Below are 25,446 nucleotides of genomic sequence, written 5' to 3'. Positions count from 1 at the left end.
TGTGGGGTGTATACACCTCCAGGTGCTGTTAAGAGGATTAGATGAGTTCATACATTGAAAGTGCTTAGAATTGTAATTGGCACATAGTAAGGGCTCAATAGCTGCTGGCTATTCAGAAATCTTTGGAAAATTGACTAGAGAGAGAGAAGCTAGTGGTAGGGAAATGTGCCACATCTTCCCCTTCTACTCTGCGTTGTGTGTCTGGGCTAGGACTCCGAAAATTACAGTCTCCTTGTCAGCCGACTTTCCGTTAAATTCTGCCAGTAGACTGGAAGCAGGAGGGGAGAAGGGACTTACTCCATCCTACTTGCCAGCTGTTCCCCTCAGTGCTCTTCAAACAATGGCCCTTCACCCCAACAATGACAGTTGGAATCAGTGTCCAGCTATTTCCCTGGATCAGCTCCATGGTGCCCCTTAGAAGCACCAGCAGTTAGGCAGGGCGCTCTCCTCAGGGGTCTGACTCCTAGCCCCCCGGAGAGCTCTCCTTGAGGCATGTAAATGAGGATACCCCCATCTCTTCTCTTTGTTTCCCCAGCCCCAGGGGTGGTGTAGCTGCTTGCTGCAGTTTGTATCTCTGTGTTAAGTCAGTGTGTCCCTTGTTACTTTTTCAAAAATTTTAGCACTTGTTTAGCCAATTTCCTCTATTATTTTCTCTCTTAAAAAACAAAACTAGTGTGATTTCTGTTTTTCTGACTGGACCCTGACAGATAAAAAATGTTAGAGGTAAACTTTTAGTTGTGGTCTAGGCAACCAGCAGTGAAGGCACAGGAGGGAAGGGCAGGCCCCGTTGCTGACTGAGGCAGAGGAGGACTCAAGGATGGCTTTGCAGTGTTGAACCCAGTGAATGAGGGGGTGGTGGTGCTGTTTTGAGAAGTAAAGGAAACAGTGTGGAGACACTGGGTGGTGAGTTTGGTAGTTGGGGCCTGTTTGAGATACTTAAAGCTATCCAGTGGAACAGTTAAGACAGCTGGAAGGAGGCCAGGGCATGGATGGGAGTCACCTGCACAGGGATGAGATTGTCACAGGAGACACCTAGAAAAATGAGATGAAAATGAAAAGGGAGTTGCCCTCCCCAAATGGGAAGATCAATTCTAAAAATAGACCAAAGATGAAAACCAATGCAAACAAAAAAAAAGTGAGAGAGGAGAAGGGCAGGAATGTGACCTTATGGAACATGGATCTAGGGAGCTGGAGAGGAAGGGGAGGGGGCTGGGAGGAGGTTGGGTATGAGGGCAGTCGGGAGACGGAGTCATAGAATTCAAGGAGAGGAACTAATTTCGGAGAGAAAGCAGTGGTCAGGAGTGAAGGCAGGGCTGAGAAGAGCAACTGAGGAGAGACCGGAGAGTTTGTGCTCAGGAGGTGCGGCAGTGTGGCGGCATGGGGGGATCGGAAGCCAGATGCCGAGACGCTAAGGAATAAATGGGACCTAGTCTTACAGTTTGGCTCTGAAAGGAGAGGGGAGAAGGCAGTAGCTTGGAGGTAATAGCAGGGCTTTGTTTCTGTTTTGTTTTAAAGTCAAAGCAAGCCCAATCGTGTGACTCGTATCACCATGCCGTAACTGCATTCCTTTTCCCAAATGCCTGTGTCGTCACGTTGGAGAGCACACATTTGAATTGATTTCACAAACAGTAGGCAAAATCCTGATGTTGCTCCCTGCGACTTAAATGAACGGGATGGACACTGATAGCAGCTCTCTTGGATGCAGCACATCCACTATTTCAGGTGCACGTTAGTCAAGGAAGTTAACACCATAGTAAACATCCCCCAAATCTCGGTGACCTAACACAACATCAGACTTATTTCTCCTTCTTGTCACAGTCCATTTAGAATTAGCAGGTGTTCTTCCATGCAGGGACCCACGTTCCTTCCCAATTAATGGCTCCACCATTTCCTAGGCCCTCAGTGTCCACTGGGCCTTCTGTATCCACAGATGTGCAAAGAGAGAGTGGAGACTTTTCTGGGGGTCTTGGGGGCCGGGCCTCCATTGGCCAACTCAGCATGTGTCCTGGTCACTGGTAGGGAGCCTGGGAAATGCAGTAGAAGAGTGTGCCCAGGAAGCAGAGGAGAAACACAGACACTGCTGAACCACAATAAGGTTCTTTGTTTTGTTTTTTCATTTCCAAGCCCGTCCACTCCAGTACATAATAATCTCTTCTTTTATATTCTAGTAGAATTTGCTTTTAGTCCAGCCTACAGTCTCTCCCACTTCACTCACTCCACAAATGTTTATTAAGTGCCTACTATTTTTCGAGCACTGTGAATACAAGTGTGTCACATTCTAACAAGGAGGCAGATGGGGGTTTAAAAATTTAATGCAATGAGATAAGTGCTGTGTTAATTATGTACTGGCTATGAGAATACAGAGGTGGATTAATTCTGCTCAGGTAGTTCAGGAATAGATTTTGCAGAGGAGATGGCATTTGACCTGTGACTTGATTACTAGGGGTTCACCAGGCTAAGGAGTTGGGAGGAGATTCCATCTTCCTGACATTCCAGGCAAAAAAATAGCATTCACAGAAGCATGATGGGGTGAGGGTACTTGTAGTATTTGGAAAGCTTCAGGTCTTTGAATGTAGCTGGGGCTTGTATGGAAGAGATTGTCTAAAGCTAAGTTGAATGGGTTAAGTCCAAGACCAATTCGTGAAAGTCCTTATATGACATATTGTTATGGGCAGAACTGTGCCCCCCTATACCCCTAAACTCCTATGTCCAAGTCCTAACCCCCGGTATCTCAGAATGTGACTATAATTGGAGATAGGGTATTACAGAGATAATTAAGTTAAAACGAGGTGATTCAGGTGGTCCCTAATCCAGGATGACTCGTGTCCTTGTAAGAAGAGGTAATTACAACACACACACATACAGAAAGGGAAGACCATGTGAAGACACAGGGAGAAGGCAGCCGTCTACCAGCCAAGGAGAGACTTCAGAAGACAGCAACCCTGCTGACACCTTTATCTCAGATTTCTAGGCTCCGGAACTGTGAAAAAACAATTTGTGTTGTTTAAGCCACCTATTCCATGGTACTCTGTTATGGCAGCCGTAGCCGATTGATACACATACCGAAGAGTGGGCGTGGAGGAGTCAGAATCAGGGAGGCTTGGGGAGTGAGGCAAGGGGGGATGTGGGAGAGGGCAGAGCTAAGGATGACTGAAGTTTTTTGCTTGTCTCCTGGGTGTGTGGTAAGTGGGGCTGGTAACTGAACTGCAGTGGAGGAATAGGTTGCACTGTCTGGTAGTCATTTCACATGTATCTTACCCCTCAGCAAGCCTGGAAGTCCCTAGTGTGGGGGACTTCCTAGTGAAGGGCCAAGGTAGCATATTGCTTTTAAAGTCGGTGCAGGTTAAAGGGGATTTGGTTTAGTTAATTCATTTCATCCCTGGTGTTATTAATTGTTCGATCGACAATGATGGGATCTCTTATATAGCTCTGGGAAAAGGTTTGCAAATTAAAAATACGTTGTCCTAGGCTTCCTTCCCCAGAGAACGTGGAATGTACAATATTTCCATCCTCAAGCCGTTTGAGTGGAACTCAGTGGCTGAATTACCCCAGCGAGAGTCTCTAGGCAAGTAAAGCATATTTGTATATTATCTCTTTGAAAGTGGGATGGGACACAACCTCTGCCAGCTGTTTTTTTGTTGTTGTTTTTTTTCTGAACCATTCTATTAATGCCAATCAGAGAGAGAAAATGATTAAATGTAATTGCATTTTGAGCATCAAAAAATAGATAGATAGATAAATAATGAAGTCAGTGCAAGGCCTTGTCCGTGACAGCAAGTAAGCAACCCTGAATAAACGCTCATTTTAAAGAACACCTTTTTGGGACTTGGAGCATAGAAAAAGCCACGGTTTAGTCAAGTGTTTCACAATTTTTGTCAATAGATTTTCATTTGCTCTCATTTTCTGCAAATAATGGAGAAGTGCATGGTGGTGGGAGAAATGCCGTGGTTGTTAAAAGCAGAGGCGAGAAAATACACACGCTTGAGCCGTTGAGATCTCGCCGAGGAGGCAGAGGAAGACATTTTTAATTGGCTGCGTTTCATTCGTGAGTCTGGCAATCTGATGGAGGAGAAGTTTTAAGACAATTGCTAAACCTTAGGGAATTGTCCCAGAATAAAAGGAGATCATCCTCATGTTGTTTATAACACAGAAGCAAACTCCACGTTTTGTTGCCATTTCTGAGTTTTCACGAAATGTGTAATATTGCAAAGCCCATGATACGGACAGAAGGATCAGCTCGTCAACAGTTTTATTAGTTTGATTTTCCTTTGAGAATTTGCTACCATGTTGTTTGTTTCCTCCGGGACCCCCTGTTTTCTTCTCCATTGGCGCTAACTAGAAAGAAGCTTAGCCAACAGATTCTAGAAGACGCCTTCCCTTTGCCCGTGGCTTCCTCCTCCTCCTCACTCTTTCCACAGCTGACACCAAAATTCATTACATCCTCTGCACAATTTTTTTTTTAAACCATCTCTCTGTTTTTTTGAAAATTTCCCCCTATTTGAAAGAAAAGATCCAGAGACGTAGAAGTTACCACTTAAACTTTTATTTATGGCCTCTCCCACCCCAAGTATCGTAAATAATAAAGCATTTGTTATGGATTAGACTTTTAATAATTTTCTTCCAAAGATCTCTTCTAACTTCAGGTAAAGACTGTGATCACTTCTGAAGAGAAACACTGTCCAACTACCAACAAAAGGATGTTTGGGGAGGGGTTTCCATCTGGGTAGGATACTTGGCAAGTGCTTTAGGCCGATGAGAGACCTGAGAAACGGTGCACTTTTCACTCTTTCTTTTCCACTTGATGTGTAAGGCCCCCAAACCCAATACCTGTAGGGCCAAAATTTTTGGCATAGCAAACTGTGAACGAGAGAGAAGAGGACAGGGGAGAGAAGGGGTTGGTCAGCACCATCATTTCAGTTCTCTCTGTCTGAGCACAGTCCTTTTACCTGGGAGAGGCATCCTTTTGACAAATGTGTTTGTAAGTTAACTTTCAAACACATTGAACTGTATTTATTTTAGATCTGCTAATAAAACTGTTTATACTTGTTTGCAATTCCCTAGGTGTGTTCAGAGACATTTTCTCATTTGAGTCAACATAATCTGGCTGCCGGCTGCCTGCCCAGCCTCATCCCCTCCTGCTTCCGCCTCCGCCTCCGCCTCCCTGCCTGCCCTTCAGATACACACAACTGCTTGCAGTTCCTGGAACGAGCCATGATGGCCTGGCCTTGGTGCCTTTGCACTCACTGCTCCTTGTTCCTGGAATGCCCCCTCCCAAACCCACGTTCACCCTTCAAGGCCCAGAGGAAGCTTCTCTTCTAAGAAGCTTTCCTGACACCCCCAGCCAATCACTTGCCCCTTTTTGCGCCCTGCATTGTGTAGCATCCTCTACTAGAGCTTGTACCACTTGAGAATGCAATTATTTCTCTATAGGTTGATCTCCTTACTGGCTGTGGCAGCATTTTAGAATTTTATAGCCTGTGAATGCTGAGAACCCTCTGTACCCTCTACTGCCAGAAGAAGGCAGCCCCTGTCAGATAGTGCATCAGTTTCCATCCTGTCTCATCCTGGGAGAAGCTGGGCCACCTACAGTCTTGATTAGTAGCGTCCTCCCCCTTGCCTCTCCCCAACTCTTAACACACACATTTGGGGATCCTGAGGCACCATCATTGAGTGAAAGGGTGGGAGGACCCCGCTGAGAAACAGAAAAGGCCTGGGAGAGGCTCTGAGGGTGAGGACACATTGCCCTGGCCCTAAAGTGTCCCTTCTTCTTCGTAGCATCAGGAAGGAGCTAAGCCTCTATTGCCTCTCTGCAAGACAAAGGGATGATGGAGGCAGTTAGGGGCAGAGCTGTGAGGACCAGAAGGGAAACCAGCTTGTCAGTTCGCTTTCTGTGATCACGAAGTGATGTGCAACGTCAGAAACAGAAATGTCAGAAAGGAAGGAGGGAGAGAGCAAGGGAGGGAAGGAAGGGGGCTGGGAAAGAAGGAAGGGAGGGAGGGAGGGAGGAGATAGATGTGTCTTGATAAATTCAGGAGAGGCAGAACACAGTTCATCCGTGCACCCCGCAACGCTGTCACCCTTATCTGCCAGTCAAATGGACAGAGTGTTCAGGTTTTTGAAAGGAAATGTGATGTTTTTGTCCAGACCTAAGGCCTCTTCCAAGGCCAGTCAGGACACTGCTTCCTCCTTGTCCTCTCTCCCCCCAGGTGCTCAGGAACCACTGGGCATCTATAAGTATCAGGTCCCCCCAGATGTCCCTATGGAGGGGACCAGAGCTGGGTCAGGCAGGAGGTTACTTTCCCTTAGGTGGCTTTGCTCCCCATCCTGTGAGCTCAAATCTGGCTCAGGCTGAGAAGCCATGCCTCCGGGCAGACACAAGCCTCTCGGGCAGGAACACAACTTCCCCTGCCAAGAACCCTCCCTGGGAAAACATCTCAAGAGAGTCTTCTCTGGAACCACTCACCTTTGCAATAAAGTTCCCCATCTTTGTCAGTAACGTTCGTGGACTCTAGACTCTTCCCACAGATAGCACAGCGAAAACAGGTCTTGTGCCAAGGCTGCAGGGCACAGGAGAACAGGCAGGTGGATATTTAATAGGGCAGGCAGGGCATTTATTTCCGTGTTAAGTCCCCTGACCAGCAGCATGTAAAGGCATGCCCTTGTCTTAACAGTTCACCCACCTAATTGGCCCCCGGAATAATTATTCTGGCTACGGGCTTGGCCAGCGACTCTTAGGACCCCTAAAAACAAATAGATCAAGGTGATTTCCCTATGTATTCCTTCAGAACAGACTAAATAGAATAGGGCTTCCCATTTCTAGAAGATCCAAAATACTGAAGAGAGGGGAACTTGGACTTGAGGCAGTGGGTAACATATTGAATATAAAATGAAAAAAGAAGAAAGGTGAAGAAGTGGGCAATCATCCAGGGAATTCAACTTCATTTTAACTCTTTGTGTATTTGTTTTTAATTGAAGTATAGTTGATTTACAATGTTGTAGTAGTTTTGGGTGTACAGCAAAGTGATATATATATATATATATATATATATATGCTTTTTCAGATTCTTTTTCATTATAGGTTATTATAAGATACTGAATATAGTTCCCTGTGATATACAGTAGGTAGGTCCTTGATGTTTAACGTGTGTATACGTTAACCCCCAACTCCTAATTTATCCACCCCCCACTTCCCTTTTGGTAACCATAAGTTTGTTTTCTATATCTGTGACTCTATTTCTGTTTTGTAAATAATTTCATTTGTATCATTTTTTTAGATTCCACTATAAGTTATATGATATTTGTCTTTGTCTGACTTACTTAGTACAATCATCTCTAGGTCCGTCCATGTTGCTGTAAATGGCATTATTTCATTCTTTTTATGGCTGAGTAATATTACATTGTGTGTGTATGTGTGTGTGTGTGTGTGTGTGTGTGTGTGTGTGGTATATATATCACACACATATATATAGCACACACACATTTATATACACCACATTCTTTTTTTAAATTTTTTTTGGCCACACTGTGTGGCATGTGGGATCTTAGTTCCTTGACCAGGGCTTAAACCTGCACCCCCTGCAGTGAAAGCATGGAGTCTTAACCACCGGACTACCAGGGAAGTCCCTATACACCACATTCTTTATCCATTCCTCTGTTGATGGACATTTAGGTTGCTTCCATGTCTTGGCTATTGTAAATAGTGCTGCTATGAACATTGGGGTGCATGTATCTTTTTGACTTAGAATTTTCATCTTTTCCAGACACATACTCAGGAATGGGATTGCTGGATCATATGGTAACTCTATTTTTAGTGTTTTAAGGAACCTCCGTACTGTTCTCCATAGTGGCTGCACCAGTTTACGTTCCTCCCAGCAGTGTAGGAGGGATCCATTTTCTCCACACCCTCTCCAGCGTTTATTATTTGTGGCCTTTTTGATACTCTCCCTGTATTTCTGATGGAAGAGAGTTGTGTGACTTGGATCATCCAGAAGACTGTCTGCTTTCTTCATATCTGCGTGTCTTCTAGGCACAGCCCAGGGTCCTCACCTGTATTTAAATGGCCTGTCCTGGGGTGGAGACTGCGCCTATATTTGGAGTCAGACACTCTCTGTGGGCTTCCTCCCCCTACTTAATATAAACAGGATTTTTGTCTTTCTTCAGGCTCAGATCCTTTGGTGAACACCCTGGCTTCAGGCCTGAAACTGGAGCTTGTAGACAAGTGTGTGTTACTGTCTCAGACATCAGATGACTTTCCCTATTGCCAGGACATTTGTGAGCGAGGATGCTTCTCACTGCTGTGGGGTGTTTGCTGTGTGCATCAGTGTGATGCCAATATCAGGCTGAGTTATGCAGTGGTGACAGCTCCCAGGGCTGACACTTTTCTGGAAGGATTGTGGACACAGGATAGGGGAGCCTGTGTGCCTTTGTTTCTCCAGAGCTCCTAGCTGGGTGCCTCCCCCTAGTGGGTTAACGCTTATTGCATCAAATTCCATCCACCAGTTCCAGTTTCCTAGGGCACTGCAGGGTGACAGTCACAGCCCAGGAAAGCGGGTAAGGATGGGTGGCTCCTAAGTGGTTCCTGGGAGTTAAGGAGGGTCTGGCCTCCACCCACCCTCAGTTCCTACTTTCTTCTCTCATTCCTCCCAGCATCCCATCTGACTCATATAGAAGTCCTTACCTTGCCACCTCCCATCACCTTCTCAGCAGCATAGACTGACTTTCTGCATCGAGGGCACTTCTCCGACTCTCCGAACTTCGAAGTGAACTTGGAAGGGTTGCTGGTGGTGGCAGAGCGTGCCGGCTTTGGGGACCTGGTGGAAATTGACAAATGAATGAAACCTATAGACTTCCCTTGGCAAACAGTACTAGCTGTGTGACTTTGAGCAAGTTACTTAACTTCTCTGTGCCTTAGATGCCTCATCTGGAAAGTGGGGATAGTCAAAGTACCTTCCTCACAGGTTGTTGAGAAGGTTAAATGAGGCCACATGAGTAAAGCACTTAGAACAGTGCCTCCCTGGCCTGTTGTAAGGGCTGAGGAATGGTAGCCAGAATTCACTTACCTCTTTCCTTTCTGTTGTAAAGCACTTCACAAGTGTTCCACGTATGTTAGCTTGTATAATTACCCTTGTCTTGTTGTTATATTGCTGTGATTGTTCGTTTAGGGTTTTCTATACCATCTTGAAACCCACGGGTCTGCTTTCCAAAATGAGTAAAAATATTACAGGGCAAGATGGGATCTTGACAGTTGATACTAAACAAACCATAGTCCAATGAGCTGATGCTTATCACAGTTCAAATTGTCACCCTGCATCCAAAGGTCCCCTGTCCTCTTGAGAGCAAAGTCTAAGAAAGAGGCACAATAATAACCCTGTGATTCCATATCTTTTGGCGTTTCCTTGTACGTTTATCATTTGAGCCTCACCATAACCCTCTAAAGGAGGCAGGGCTAGCTGGAGGAGAGCATGGGCCAGAGGGGTAAGTGCCCAAGGTTAGCAGCTCATAACTGGTGGAGCTGGGATGAAACCCAGGTCTCCAGACTCTTCCTGGCTGTGCAGCACCACAGGAAAGCCCTAACGTAGAAGAGTGAGCTTTGGGTAATGTGAGACAGAGAATGCAGCTGGTATCATCTTTCTTTTTAAAATAGCATCTCCAGTTGGGCTTGAGTAGTGAGAAAAATTTATATGACTAATCACACATCCCTGCAGTTTTCCAGGCTCTACCATGGGCTACTCTCTTTGGAAGGGACCAGATGACTCTTCAGATGCTCTCACTATTCTCTGGGGGACACTGCCTCAGTTGGGCTGGGCCTTTCTGCCAGTCCCGCCACAGAGCTGAGCCCGGGTACCAGCTGGCCAGGCAGCAGCTGCAGGCCAGTGACTGTCAGTGTATATATTCAGTTTTGGGCTGGAGGTCAGCATGATCATCAAGTAGAGCAGACTGGTAGATGGAGGTGGCACAGTGTGAAATCCTGGCTTCCCTAGGATAATGTTGGGGAAACCTCAACATTGTACTGGCAACAGGCAGCACGGGAGACCTACAGAAAGTTATAATTGTCTACTTCTGAGGCACAGCCCATCCCCACAGAGCCACTCCCCACTGCGATGCAGACGTTAGTTATCTTACAACCCAAGGGAAGAAATCTTTCAGTGACAAGCACACAGAGGATGGCCATTGCGTCCCTGCCATATTTATGTGATTTACACAAAAAATGCTCAACGAGGAAGAAAAGAGACTCCATGCAGTTTTGCGAAGGTCAAACAATAGAACATCTGTACATTCTGGGTTTTCTCTTGACATGCAAACCAAGAGCCATGGTGTAAAAGTAATTGCCCTTTTGAAAGGCAGATAATTTAAAGAGAGTTTTCGGAGAGATGACACATTGTTAGAACTTGGTCAGACTGAGTATTCCTATTGTTGGCAAGTCAGCAATAGAGTCCATTCTCCCACTTCCAGAAAACGTTGCCTTGGGAACAGAATGAACTGTCCTGATAGCTGGGGCTCTACGGGCTGGGAGAAGCGGGACAGTAACTCACTGTTGGAACTGGAGGCCCAGGTGTTCACCCGTGTCCGTGCTGAGGCAGCCGGCACCTTGCCCATACCCGATCCCCTTGGGGCCGTACTTGCGCCCATAGCAGACCTTACAGTAGATCTCTGACTCGTGAGCTGCCACTGTGGTGCTGTCCAGAGCCTTCCTGCAGGCCACTGTTGAGGAAAGGATGGTCAGGGGGTTAGCACTGAGATTCCTCCCCGCCTTCCCTGCACCCCCAATACCCTGACTGGGGCCAAGGGACTCAGCACAAGGGCCCCCCCCCCACCAGCCAAGAACACAACTTTGATTCCTGACCAGAGCATCTGTCCTGAGTGGTAGATTCCAAGGCAGTCCTGTTTCACAGATGAGGAAATTGGAGCACAGAGAAGGGAAGTAATGTTTTCAGTGGTACCCAGCTAGAAAGAGGTGGAGGCCAGGACTGGAACCTGGTGTGTGGTCTTGGACCAGCTAAGAATATTGTCCCTGAATGGGGACAACATGCACTCCTGAGTGTCTCACCACAAATGACATCGGGAAGTGTGAGTGTATTTGTGTGTGGGTGAGTAGGGGGTGAGGGGCTGAGGCAGGGGAGGAACTTATTTTTTTCTTAATCATATCAGAATCAGCATTGAGCAGTTTCTCTACTTAAAATGGATTTTGAAAAGCACTTTGATATTCAAGGAGGTAATTAGGGCTGAGACTTCTTTTGATCCACTTCTGGAAGCAGGGGAGGCAATGAAGACCTGCTGTTAGGCTTATATTGGCTCAAGCCCCTTGGTTACTGTATATCACCTAATGTAAAGTATCCCCCATACTTTACCCTAGTATAGTTATTATACACATGTTGTGTATATACATTATACATCGTATGTAAGACAATCCCCTATTTTTCCAAAGAGAAGATTAATAGAAAATCTTCTATTAATTAGATTTTTCTATTAATAGAAAAATTTTTGCCAACTTGAATAAATAAACGTTTAAGGATATAAATGAAAGTGTCAAATATCTGCTTGTAACATTTAATTTAATAATATAGATCAACAATATATGGATTTGGAGATGTTACTTTTTTCTAATCTGACACAAATTCAGGAAACAATTGTATCCAAATTATTCCTCTGCATCTTCAACATCAGCATCTCCCTTCTCAACAGTGTCTTTCTGAGGCAGCTGACTCAGCTCTCCAGAGCAGCTCATCCCTACTTCTGTCTGTGTCTTTTAGAGGCAGCCCTGTTTACCTGAGAAGGAGGCTGTCACCTGGAAATTGTATCTCAGCAAGAAGTACCTATTAGCAATAATATTAGGGCAGCATTAAAAAGTATGTAGGATCTCCACAGCCTAATACCTTGCTATATCGCTTTGTAATGATGATCCTTAAAGATTGCTTAGGGTGCTACTTAGTGCTTGTAATAGTGAGGTCATATATCCACAGGAATAATAATATATGGGCATTCAATTTATTTGCCTCCTTTTTAAAAAAACAGTCCCATCAAGTGACCTCTATAAGCCATCCAGCTTTGAATGAGGTTGTTTCAGGCTAATATGCCTTTCTCAAGTGGTTTTTTTTTTTTTAAAGTGTTATTGAATACAAGAGTGGGAGAAGAAGATAAGGTTGTAGATGAGGTAGGATTGGCCAGAGGTTGATGGTTATGTGGCTGGGGAAACAGGCGTATGGGAGTTCATTAAATAATTAGGTCAATATTGTTTGTAAGAATTTCTATTAAAAAACAGTTTAAATAAATGGAGTAATTGAGAGACTGTCCTGTAGCATGAGAGACTTTATAAGACTCTGAAGCCAAGGCAAACCCTTTTTATGAGGAATAATTTTGGGGGGAATTTGCCTTATATTTGAGCATGTAAGGTATATACCTGTCTCTGCCCTTCCTGTAGCTGTCAGTTACTAATCTCCAGAACAACTTGGTTTTCTTTGTTTTTTTTTTTCAGAACAACTTGTTGACTATTCATTTGTGTTCTATACTCTGAGTTCTTTGAGGGCAAAACAGTTTTAATATCCCCAGAATGTAGCACAGAGCCTAGCCCAGAGTTAGTCCTCCGTAAACATTTGTTGAGTGAATGAATGAATGAATGAATGCATGCATGCATGTGTGAATGAAGATCAGTGACTTGTCCACGATTATACAGTGGTAAATTGCAGAGCCATGACTGGCCTCAGGTCCTTTGACTCCTACTCCAGTGCTCATTCCCATCATTCCAGGACTGCCTATACCTTGTCTTGTCCTGGCCAATTCTATAGCCACTCCCTGGCTTCTGACTAGCTTTCACACACACAGGCACAGCAGAGCTGTGCTGTGTAATACCATAGCCACTCACCCGCCACATGATGTTATAATGCGTATATTGGTGACATGTTGAAATTACAATTTTTTGATATATTGGGTTAAATGTTTTAAAATTAATTTCACCTGTTCCTTTTCACATTTTAAAAAATAAGTTTACTAGAAAATTTAAGTTTCCATATGTGGTTTGCATTATATATCTTTTGGACAGCACTGGTAGGGGGGTTAAGATTTGTATAGAAGTTTGGAGAACACTGGCCAGGAGACAAACTAAGGTAGACTCTGCCTCTCTGAACTCTATTTCCAGCAACTACAGGTTGACATGTGGACAGACCACTGTTGTGACGATACTACAGAAAATCACACTCCTCTCCAGGATCCTTCTGTCCACCACTGCAGAAACCTGTACTGCTCAGACCCCCATCCCACCCACAGGTTCTAAGAATATCCAGGGGTTGAAAGGGATGCAGCAGCAAATGCTCACATCGTTCTTCCATGGCTCCGTTAAACAGGGCATCCTCCTGCTGCGTGGGAAAACAAGACACCCCTCGCCATGGAAAGCATCCCCACCGTTGCCTGTACCCACTCAGACATCCAAGTTGATGAAAGGAGAATAAAGGCCTAGAAAACTGGATCTCAGATGAAGAAACCCAGCTTTCTTCTTACAACAACTTGTGTGGCAGGTATAACCATCTCTATTTTATAAATGGGGAAATTGAGGCTCACAATGGTGACTTACCCAAGGTCACACAGTTAAGGTGCATGGTAGAGCCCATACTCAAACCCTAGTCATTTTCACTCCAACTCCAGTGTTCTTTCCAATATTCCTTTCCCCCACTCTTTTTAAAGAGCACTAGCTATATTTGGACAAGAGCCAGAGGGTTATGGAATGAACTCTCTTGAGCAATGACTCTGGATCATTGTGATGATAGTGGTGAACCTGATGAATGTGTATGATGGCTTAAAAAGAATTACGCATCATTAAAACCTAAAACATTAGTAAATCCACACACCCAATCACTCACAGCAGTTTCCCCCTATTGCTTGGTGACAGTTATGTTTGTTGTGGGAGGTAAGGGATAATGGAAACTCCTGCAGCAGAGAAAGTGCTACTATTTCTGGAGGATGAAGTGTCTCCATGCCCTAACAGATGGAGCCCAACCCTTGAAGTTCTGTTTGAAACAGCTTGAGGCAACGTGATGCCTTGCGGCTGCTGGGCTGAGACATGGGGGCGGATGGGTCACGAAGGGTTGGGGAGCGCGCGTCTGCGAAATGTCCAGTAAAGCTAACCCTTAAGCCAGACCTACTGGAGGGGAGCAAAGAAGGCAAGTGGCCAAGACAGAACTGCTCTCCTAAAATAGGATTAAGCTGCTAGGAAACTCTAGAATGCAGTCGTGTTGAAGAGACTGGACTGGGAATCTGAAGGTACAGACTCTGCTCCTGGCTCTGCTGCAGATGCCAGTGACCCAGGCTTAGAGACGAGAAATGACTTGTCCAAAGTCACATGAGTTGGGTAGAGCCTGACTCCCAGGTGGACCACGGGGTTTTAAATGCCCCCCTAGTTTTGACATTTGTGAAACTGTGTCCAGCAGGGGACGGTAAAGATTCCCCTTGTCAAGTTGATGGTGCCCCAAACGCTTCCCTTTCCGACGCTTCCAGAATTGTCATCTGTTGCCCCCCAGCCTGACACAGGTTCTTTCTTAGGAAAGACCAGTTGCAGCTGGCTTCGGTGACCGCTGGCCTGTGGGGACAGCACATCAAGCCAAGTCCATCCTGGCTGCAGATAAGTGATGGCTTTCTTACTCTGTCAAGTCACACTTTGTAAATGTCGCCACTGGGTCAAGTTTTTACCACTGGGAGCTTGTTCTGACTTTGAGCTTCAGGGAAACGGCCTCTGAGCTGGACAAGTGGTTGGAGAGGGGGTGCTCAGGAGAGCACCATCCCTTCTGTAGGTGGGGCCCCAAAGTGATATTCCTAACAAGTTCCCAGGGGATGCTGATGTTGCTGGTCCCCAGACCATACTCTGAGAACTACTGATACACAGTATCTGTGACTAAGTGTGAACTTCGAAGTGCTGAGGGGCCGTCATGGCGTTCACCCAACTCACTGCAGTGGAAACAGGTCTTGTGGAAACTCCTTCCGTTGCACTGGATTTCTTCCGCATGGTAGACGGTCTTTCCGCAGGCTCCGCATTTCGCTCCTCCGCCCCAGTTTGGCATCTTGAAGACTCTCTGGTCAAGGTCAAGTCTAACAGGACATAAAGCAAATACCCTAAATTTAGGCAACCTCCAGAGTGAGCCAATCCCAATCGACATATACACACTAATATATATAAAATAGGTAACTAATAAGGACCTACTGTATAGCACAGGGAACTGTACTCAGTACGCTGTAATGGCCTATATGGGAAAAGAATCTAAAAAAGAGTGGATATATGTATATGTATAACTGATTCACTTTGCTGTACAGCAGAAAGTAACACAAAACTGTAAATCAACTATACTCCAATAAAAATTTTTAAAAAAAAGAGTGAACCAATCCCTAGTAGTGCTGTGGTCTGAAGGCCAGGATCCAGCCCCAGTTTGTTGGTGGTTCATTCATTCCTTCAGCAAATGGTTATTGTGTGTAAGTCACTGGATAAGCTCAGACACTCAGAGCAAGCTCTGAGCAAGTCACTTTACCCCTTGGGGACTCAGTTTCCTCTTTTGTTAAATTTCAATAGCCCCTGCTCCTGTGTACCTCACAGGGTCCTTAGAAGGAATGGATAAGCTAGTTTTGTGTATCTGAAATTGTATGCAAATATTCGGTATTGTTATTTTCTTCCACTTAGGGTTTTAAAAATTATTCCATCAGAAGTGGGAATAACCTATGAAAATGGTATTCTTATCTAGCTCAGCGCTTCTTGAGTCACCTTGGGTCTTGTTAAGATGCAGATTCTGGTTTGGTAGATCAGGGGAGAGGCAGGAAATTCTGCACTTCTAAGACTCCAGGCAGGGCTGTTGCTGCTAGGAGGGCACCATCCTTTGGTTAGCAAAGCCTTGGCTCATCTTGCTGATAAAAATACATAATATATAAAAACTCTATTCAGATTTATTTCATCTATCCATTCATTCCTTTTTAAGAAATGTCATTTCCCAGGCAATGAGCTATGTTGGCACTGCACTAGATCGGTGGTTTGGAAGCCTCCTCCTGCTTTTGGGGCTACCAGCAACTTGCCATGTGCATCGAGATGAACTTCAGAGCTTCTATTTACCTCTGTTTTCCCACCTATGATATGAAGAGGGTCATTCTTTTCCTTGTTGCTTCACAGTGGAGTTCAGAGGATGTGCAGGAAGGTACTCGTCAGAGCTCACAGGGACAGGTGATGCTCCTGCAGGTCCTTGCACACCTTCAAGCACCCTCTGCTGCCAGAAGCTGCTGATAGCCAGCCCCAGGCCATCCTTGTCTCCCCACTAGAGAATTCTGTTTGAGAGATACTAGGCAAGGAGGGACATCAAGAAACTTTTTTCTCTTTCCTCTGTGTCTGTCTGTAAGTATGAATCCAGTTTTCAGTTTCCCCAGAGCGGAACTAAAATAAGTCATCAGTACTCAGTGAAATCTGAAATCCTGCCAGTCCCAGGGGGGGCTGAATTTTCTCTGAGATCCTTTGGTTTCTAAGAAGCCTGGTGTTCATCTTGTCATTGACACCAAGCACTATCAGACAATTCCAAGTGGCTGCCTCTGACCTTCTCTTTCCCTTCTGGGAAGCTAGTCACCTTCTTATAATAGTTGGCAATTAACACTAAGCCTTCTGGGTCACCTGGTCTGGATTGTGTCTCCCAGCCTCGTAAGAAAGACAGGTTTTGCTAAGAAACAGAAGGTAAATAGCAAACAGACCATGGAAACCGATACTAGGACCAAAGGGAAACGCTCCACCTAAATGTCCTGCAAGGAGATTTTCCTGCTTCCAAAAGCAGGTTAGGTTAGCCAGGAACATCCTACCCTTCTCAGAGAAGGAGGTTCTTCTTTTTATTCAGTAAAATCTTAGGAAATAAGTTTTTTAAAAGGAAACATTTAGTGCTACTATTTCTATAGTTCAGATTGCTTAGTTTAATGGGAAGAGTAATGGATTTTGAATTGAAAGGCTTGGGATCAAGTCTGCATTCATTCACTCATTTATTCATTTAATCACCATGCATTTACTACCTACCTATCATGTGTCAGACACTGCACTAATTACTCGGTGAGGAATGAAGGAGAGGAAAGCTTATAAAAATGGGTAATTTGTGTCCTGTCCCCTAGCCTTGAGAAGCCTACATTCTAGTGAGAAAGATAGGCAGGAACCAGAATACTCTGTACCAGAAAAGAGGCTTATGAGAAGTGCTATGCAAACTCAAAGGAGGGCATGGCTACCGACATTTAGATTGGGGAGGAAAGCAGTGAGTTGTTGGAGGATCACAGAAAACATCACATCTAAATGGGGTTTTGAAGGGTGAATAAGAGTTCACCAGATAGAAAAAAGGGAAAAGGATATTTCAGGCAGAGAAAAGAGCACACAGAAAGGCATGGAGAACATAATATGCCCTAAAAGAGCCCAAATTGTTTATTTTTTACTTTCAGGGGCAGAATAGATTTTCAAGATTGCCATCTCATGTACAAACAAGATGAGGCATAAAAAGTGACATTTGGGGGGAATTTTTTACCCAACTTCTTTTTCCAAGATCCACCTTTCTCTGACTAAAGATGGTATGTTTTTTTGGAAAAGGGTAGAATCATAATTTTCTTCGTGTTCATTTTGGTCCTGAGTTTCAACATAATATAAAATAGAGGAGAAATGCAGTATATATCCAGGAATGTGACAGTGACACTTGTGAAATTAATGATGTGAAAATTTTCAATGAAAACAACCCCAGGTCAAATTTCTCATTTCAGATCTTCAATGGAGATTTCATTGGCATGTCCTGCAAGTTAATGGGAAAGAGATATGCTTCTTAGGGGTGTGTGTGTGTGTGTGTATGTGTGTGTGTGTGTGTGTGTGTGTATTCAGCAATTGTCCACACATGATACTTTCCAAAGTGCGTATAAGATTACAGATAATAGCTTTTTCACAAGGTAATGGAGCCTGGCACAGGTTGTTATTAAGTGACCATAAATATCTGACGTACATTTATCAGGACTTGAAACTCAAAATAGAAATCCATAAGCATTCAATTAAACAGGTGCTCAGTTGCACTTCTAAAGATGGAAATGTAGCTATGGGGGCCTAACACAGACGATGTCTCTGATTTCTTCTTCAGATGCTCAAAGGCCAAAAGGCAGCGTGTGTTGTAAAGCATCCTGAATTGGAAGACACAGGTTCTAATCTTGACCCTGCGGCCTTAACGTGGGTCAAAAATGACGATTATGTCCTGCACTTTCCTCACAGGATCACTGTGAAGGTCATGGAAAGATGATGGAATTCAAAGCAGCACTGAGAAGCTGTTCAAAGGTAAGTCATTGTTCTTCACTTTATTTCAGTTTACTCAAATAGCACCGATCTGCTAATTAAGTCACTATGATTTGAAAGCACACGTAGGTCCTGGCTTACATATCTAACCTTCTCAGCCTCCTGCATTGCTTTGGAATTCCTGTGTCTCAACACTCCCCTAGCCAGGCCTGGAATGCGAGTTTACGCAGGCAAGATACCAAGGGGTGGGCCATTTGTTTATCAGCGTTGCCTGACACAGGCAAGGGTCATTGAAGGTGGGACACCAAATATAGGCTTGCCCGTCACTCAGCCCCATTTGTCACCTGGATCACAGTCTCCATCACATCACCTGGCACTACTCCCTGGACCAGTCCCAGAGATGGCTGTGTTGTCACAAAGTCGTGTGTCAGGACTGAAAGGGGGGACAGTCGAATTTAGGAGGATGAAACGGAATGCAGGACCCTGTGATGTCAACTAGGGAGAGGGTGGACTCCAGACTTTTAGATACCAGATCCCAGTGAGAGGCTTACCTGGGCGGATTTCGTAACGAGTAGTGCTGTGGAAGAGATTATACTGGGAATGTGCTATAGTAGGGGCTGGAGAAGGCTGTAAACCAGATGCAGGAGGCCAGAGTTCTAGTTCTGTCTTGCCTCTTCAAAGCTGTGTGATCTGAGAAAACCATGCAGGCTCTCTGAACTTCAATATCCTCTCTATAAAACAGGCATACTAGTCCCATCTATTTCACTATTGCTGGGAGGACGGTAGCTGTTCGTGTGAGTAAAATCACTTTGTAAACCGCAGAATGTTATAAAACGTAAGAGCTAATGAGTTCTGCCACAACTCTAAGTTGTCACGTTTCAGTCTGAGTTTTTAAAAGTATAACTGTACTGTGTAACTTGGGCACATTCTTCCTAATCCAACACTCTGTTTTTCTTTTTTTAAACTACCAACTGTGGAGCTGAAAGGTGATACCTTAGGGCAAAAGTGGGTGGTGTAGATAAAATGGGTGCTCAGTGATTCTGTTCTTTCTTTGTTAGGGGTCCATTAAAGAACCAGGGAGGGAACCTTAGGCTATGGCTTTGAGCAGAGACCTCCAGCGACAATGCTGTTTTCATCTCAGTGTTGGTTTATTTGGTTGTCCTATTAGGTGCCTGATTCCACATAGTGAGTTAAATTGTCTACACTGACTGAAGCAAAGATTTTGGATCATAGAAACACATATCTGGAATCTAAGTGATAATCACAATTATTACTAATATAATAATATTGTTATTAAAGCCATGGCGTCTGATGCCCAGCCTTTGGGCCAGGCCCTGTGGTAAATCTCATTTAAGCTTCACAACAACCCTTCAAGGTAGGTGCTTTAACATTCACTTTAGAGATGGAGACATGGAATCTCAGGGAAATTACATTGCCCAAGGTCACGTGGCTAGTGTGTGTCACATGGCTAGGTTGGAATTTAGGTCGCTCTGACTCCAAAACTGTGTTCTTATGTTAACATTAGCTTCTGTTTATTGTTTACTGTGTATCAGTTGCTATAGCTATACTATCCTTAAATACAACAGCCCTGCGTAGCAAATTTTGTTATCCCCATTTTGCAGATGAGAAAAATGAGGATCAGAGGGCTTAAGTGACTTGTCTGAGGTCCTACCACCAGTAAGCGGCAGAACCACAATTCAAACCCCAGTTTAAGCTGGTTCTGTGTCCCGTGTTCCTGCTTACAACACGCTCGAGAGGGGACAAGGGTCAGTACCTCCATTAACCAACCTTCCCAGCTGATGGGAATTGGGATCTGATTGACCCATTGTCTCTCCATGGGACAGAGAGAATACTCATGGGTGGGAGTAAAAGGGGGAGGCGGAATTCAGTTCAGTAAAATAAAAGACTTTCTCAGAGTCAGTGCTCTTCACACATGGAAGGGGCTCCTTTGGGACTGGAGAGTTCTTTCTCACTATTGATTTAGCCTGGCAGGGGATGGGTGTCCAAGTGGCTGTAATGTAGTGAAGCCCCCTTCAAGGGTCCTTCGAGCCCTGAGACAGGTTTAGGGATCTGATCACTGACTAGAGCCTCACCTTGCAGAAAAGCTGCCCAGTAGTGTCTCCTCTCAAACCCTGCCTCTTATCTAGTCTCTTAATCCAGGTAGAACAGATGATGTGGGGAAAGAAGGGCTTTGGAAAGAACCAAGCCAGGTTTCAAAAAACACTATCTGGGGCTTCCCTGGTGGCGCAGTGGTTGAGAGTCTGCCTACCGATGCAGGGGACACGGGTTCGTGCCCCGGTCCGGGAAGATCCCACATGCCGCGGAGCGGGTGGGCCCGTGAGCCATGGCCGCTGAACCTGCACATCTGGAGGCTGTGCTCCGCAACGGGAGAGGCCACAGCAGTGAGAGGCCCACGTACCGCAAAACAAAAACAAAAACAAAAAACACTATCTGTTCAACCACGGGCAAATTACTTAAAATCTTTGAGCCCATGTCATCATGCACATAAAGAGAGAATGAGAAGACTTGCCTTAGAAGGTTGTTTTCAGTTAAGTGAGATAATAATAATAGCTAACATATTACACATCAATGCTTATACGTAGCAGGTGTTTAATAATTTTAGTTGCTTTCATTATTACTGTTATTATTTTATCTCCAAAATGGTTTTAAAATCCATTTTCTTAAAACAAGTAAATCTTTCCAACTCCTCCATGGCCCTTCTCTTCAGACTGTGAACCAACTCTGTGTCTCAGCCTTGAGAGTGTGCTGTACCCAAGAACAGATGCAGCCAGGCCAGGGAAAGAGTCAGCCTCCTTGGGGGGATCGGGGTGCCTGGCACCAGGGACGGCACATCAGGCAGGGTCCTGAGCCTGTGCCCCGGGACACCCGCTTCCTCACTTTGGCAGCTCTGGTGCCTACCACCAGCTGACCTCTCTGGTGCTCTGGACTTTGAAGGGAAGCAGTGAACCCAAACAGAGTCACTGTGGCCCAGGGAGACCATGGCCTTCAGCTCCCCGGTGTAGGACATTCAAGGTCAGCGGCTTCCTCCTAAGCTTCTGAACAGATATATGAAGTCCCCCTTCCAGAGGCCCTTTCACAAAGCCTGGGGAGATAGGTTGCTTAATCCCAGCACAGAAATAAACCCAGCTCTCATCCCTTTAAAATTCAGAGTAGACACACCTGCCCCTTAAACTAAGGCTGTAATGCACAGGTCATATTATATCTTTCCTGAAATTATCTCTGAGGTGTGGCTGACTTTTACTCTCAGAAACTCACTTTGTTCCATCCTGGCCTTTATAATTTGTTTTTAAGACCACGTTGCACCCTGGTTTACATCCTGGCTCTGCCACTTCCTAGCCGTGTGATCCTGAGTAATTACTTTGCTTCTTTGAACTTTCGTTACTTCCTCTGAAGAATGACTTCTTGCAGGACTTTTGGTGACAGTTAAATAGGCTAATTTTGTTCTGAGCTTGCACAGGGTAGTAAACGACCAACAAATCACGATCTACGCTTTCCCATGATGAGGTCCGTGATGAGGCTCCGAAGCTTCCATCTTCCTTGGTCCCAGTAATAAGACAATTATTGTCTCTTCTCCTGAATTCCTTCATTGTGATGAATAACTGAAGTTTTTCGCATTTGAAGGCATCACATTTCTCTTTGGCCATGAAGGCCAACTCTGGATATAGTATTCCCAGACATCTGAGTGGCACAGTTATGATTGGAAGTTTGCCTGCCTCAGGAGTTATATTCCCTGTGTATTATATTCCTTGTCTGTGTCCTTCCTCTTGTAAAACAAATTAATCATCTTCTAACTCCTGGTCAGCTTGTTATTTGCTCTGACCTCTGGACTTTTATCATCACATTTGTACTTAGCAGGAGATCCTCCTGCAGCCCATCAGGTTTGGCCCTGTGCCTTTTCTCCAAGGCCTTGAATATTTGTACAGTTTTATTAGACTTACAAAGTACTTTCTTATACTTTATCCCATTTGATTCTAACAAATCCCTTTGGGATAGGTGACCTTACTTTAATTTTACTGCTCAGAAATGGAAACTCAGAGCAGTGATGCTCAGAGCTAGAATTTGAACTGCCTCTATGACTGATGCTCTTTGCTTTCTCCTATTTCCTTCTTCAAGTTCCCAGGATTTCTGAATTTGTATTCTACTGAGAGTCTGTCTCCACTTCTTCCAAGAAGTCCATGGCAATTTGCCTGTTGAAGGACCCTGTTTGCTCTTTCCTTCTCTCTCCCCCCGCTCCCTGGCCTGCCCCCTCCATCTCCAATGGACGGCTTGTGCAGGGGCTGCAGAGCACCTGTCTGCCCGCTGAGAGGGCGCTGAGCATGAGGGTCGGCTGTACGCTCTGCCAACAGCCAGGGCTCATTTTATTTTTTTATGTTTTTTGACCGTGCCGTTTGGCGTGAGGGATCTTAGTTCCCCGACCAGGGATTGAACCCACGCTCCCTGCAGTGGAAGCGCAGCATCTGAACCACTGGACTCACAGGGAAGTCCCCTGGGCTCATTTTAATGACTGAGTTGTTCAGAATGGAACCAAAGCCAAGCCAGAAGAATCCCGGACATTTTCTGGATCAGAAAGCAGTTTTACATAAATTGTAATGAATTGGATGTACCCAGCATTGAGATTCAGTCCCAAAAGTCAACTGAGGACACAGGTTCTTCCCTATTTTCTTGTCCTGTCCATGTTGATGCCCAACCTTCCCTGCATTAGTGATGCCTCTACTTCACACCAGTTCCGACACATGAGATGGGCAGTACAAGCTCATTGAATTGCATTGAGTTGTACTGCAGAGAGACAAGATTCCTCAGACCTGTTCCCCAACCCCTCCTTCTTGGGGAGTCACTTCCCCAGCTCAGTGAAGGGAACAGAAATTAGAGGCAGTGGCTTTGATCTGAAGGCAGCAGCTCCACTCAGACTATTGTTTAAAACCACTTCTTATTATCAGTCACACTCATGCCTGTCATTCACTGGGATGTAAAAAAAAAAAAAAAAAAAAGTCCTTTACTGAAACCTAGAGGAAACACTGGGAATCACCCCTCAGCCCCAGCTTGGAATTATCTTCCCGGTAAACAGAGCTTTTAATGGGTTTTCAATACAGCAATGTCTGTTTTGGGTCTTGCTTTGATTAGTTTCAAATTATTAAAAGCAAGCCAGTTGCTGAACATCCTTGGGATATAAAATCAATTTTAAATCAACAACTCCATTGAGTATTACCTATGTGAGAGACAGGGTAAGGTGAAATATAGACATGAGTCATTCACCCACACCTTTCAAAAGAACAAATCCTTGTATTTTGCGCATTGGAAAGCTGGCTTCTGCTGTATCGTATGTATTGCAACCACTTTGTAACTGTGCAGTGCTTTACAGTTTAGAAAACTGTCACCACGTCCACATCCATCATTGCAGAGGAGACCAAGACCCTGAGGGCAGGAACTTTCTCAAAGTCACGCATCCTTTCATTTACGTGGTCCTAGGACTAGAATGCAGGTCTTTTGACTAAGACGATAAGAAACATTATTCCATGAATAATGGAAATAGTTTTAGACCGAAAATAATCCCTTACTCTTTCTCTGTGGATTTTCCTTGAGCCCCCAAATGCTAATCACCCTTTTAGGAATGTTCTAGACAACTAGGTCCACCCAGAATCAAGCATAACTTGAGCCTCCTCACACAGAACCAGAGTGGATGCTGGTACTTGGGACGTGAAACACACCCTTGCTCTACGGGACCCTTCCGAGTCCCAGCTGGCCACCAGGCCAGCCCACCCCCAGCCCTGATGCCCTTCGCTCCACTCACCTGCCTGTGCGGTCTCTGTCGGCTCAACTGCCTAAGGGGGCTCACGTCCTCTTTAAATATATGGGGGCTGTCACCAGCCTTGGCCTGCGGAGGGGAGGGGAGGGAGGCCGAGGGGAGAGGGTGAATGAGACATGAGTAACACAACTGCTATCAGAGGCTGGAAATAGCCGGTGACCAAAGCCCTGAGTGTCGTCCCGCCCACACCAGCTGCGAGGCCCTTGGAGAACAGTATCTCTTGGGTTCTGTTTTAATTGCCAATCGCCTATGGCGCCAAGGGATCAATTCGTGGAGTGTGCGTTTCTGATCAAGTGGTGGGAAAAGGAACAAGAGCAAAGAAAGGTTTTACACCTAAAATCATTTTTCCTGGCTCCTACCCCCCTAACCTTCCTGGAAGTCAATGCAAGGTACCTGCATATGAATCATGAACCATATCTGGGAGCCCTTTGTAACTCTGAGACGCAGGTCACTGTGCTCGTGAAGAAAACTCAGAGCTAAAAATAGGAGTCATGGTTGTCTGAAATGATAGTTAGATAATCTCTTCAAAGGAGCTTGGGAAAAAAAGGTCAGTTAATCATTAGGGTCCTGTCACTTCATGGCCCGCTATCCTATGAAGAAAACCTTTCTTTCCAAAGGTTTGAGTTACTTTGTTATCTTTTTCTGCTTAAGAATTTAACACGGCTGTGCATCCTATTTACAAGTCTTGGTAAGTCTCTCTGAAGCCACATTGTTTTTGGAGGTCTCATTTCTCTTTGCCTGAAATGCGCATATATTTTGATCAAGCATCAAGGACTCATATAAATTATAGAATTTGATAGCTGGCAAGAAGTTCAGAGACTTACTAGACCAATTCTTCATGTTATGGCTGAGGAAACTGAGGTACATAACTTGCTAAAGGCCAAACAATGAGTCTTGGTAGGTCCCAGATGAAAATCCAGGTTATCTGTCTCTTAGGGGAAGGCAGTTGCCACTAGTGTTGACCTAGCTGTTGAGGTTAGGTGTAGGTAATACCCAACCGAGAGGGATATGAAATCCAGCCCTTCAAATCAGCCATATTAGCCTGTTCATTACATAACCACAAAGCAGTTGGTTGAGTGATGGAAATAACTGTAAAGAAGGTTGTGCTAATTTCACGAATATGAACACAGCAAAAACCTAATATGAGATTTTCCTAGTCTATGTTTTCATGCAGAAGTGTATTTGTTGTAGAAATGGGGAAATGGCGAATACTCTAGAATGTTAAAGTTAGAAGGTACTTTAGAAGTCTTCCAGGATAGCAGCTTTCAAACTTTTTTTTAGAATGATAATACTATTTTCTATAAATAGTCTTAAATGGAACATTGATATATAAAGCAAATAAAAGAGGAAATTCACTGCTTGAAATAAATAG

General features: G+C 44.8%; 1 protein-coding gene and 1 long non-coding RNA gene across 2 annotated transcripts in view; one reads left to right on the top strand and one right to left on the bottom strand.

Annotated features, from left to right (window-relative positions):
• Nucleotides 1-4,527: 4,527 nt before the first annotated feature.
• CSRP3 (cysteine and glycine rich protein 3) lies at nucleotides 4,528-24,202 on the bottom strand. Its single transcript, XM_060159531.1, has 6 exons — nucleotides 24,060-24,202; nucleotides 14,933-15,072; nucleotides 10,533-10,701; nucleotides 8,678-8,810; nucleotides 6,464-6,557; nucleotides 4,528-4,857 (listed from the first exon to the last, which is right to left on the bottom strand). The coding sequence occupies exons 2-6, from the start codon at nucleotides 15,042-15,044 to the stop codon at nucleotides 4,781-4,783; spliced, it is 585 nt and encodes a 194-aa protein (XP_060015514.1). The 5' UTR covers nucleotides 15,045-15,072; nucleotides 24,060-24,202; the 3' UTR covers nucleotides 4,528-4,780.
• Nucleotides 18,156-25,446, top strand: part of LOC132525945 (uncharacterized) — a 30,383-nt gene continuing 23,092 nt past the window's right edge. The window contains exon 1 of the long non-coding RNA XR_009542411.1: nucleotides 18,156-18,292. This is a non-coding gene — a long non-coding RNA (uncharacterized LOC132525945). The remainder of the gene's footprint in view (nucleotides 18,293-25,446) is intronic.

This window comes from Lagenorhynchus albirostris, chromosome 9 (genome assembly GCF_949774975.1).
Source record: "Lagenorhynchus albirostris chromosome 9, mLagAlb1.1, whole genome shotgun sequence".
In the NCBI taxonomy this organism is placed as follows: Eukaryota; Metazoa; Chordata; class Mammalia; order Artiodactyla; family Delphinidae; genus Lagenorhynchus; species Lagenorhynchus albirostris.
This window is presented reverse-complemented; position numbering and strand designations above follow the sequence as displayed.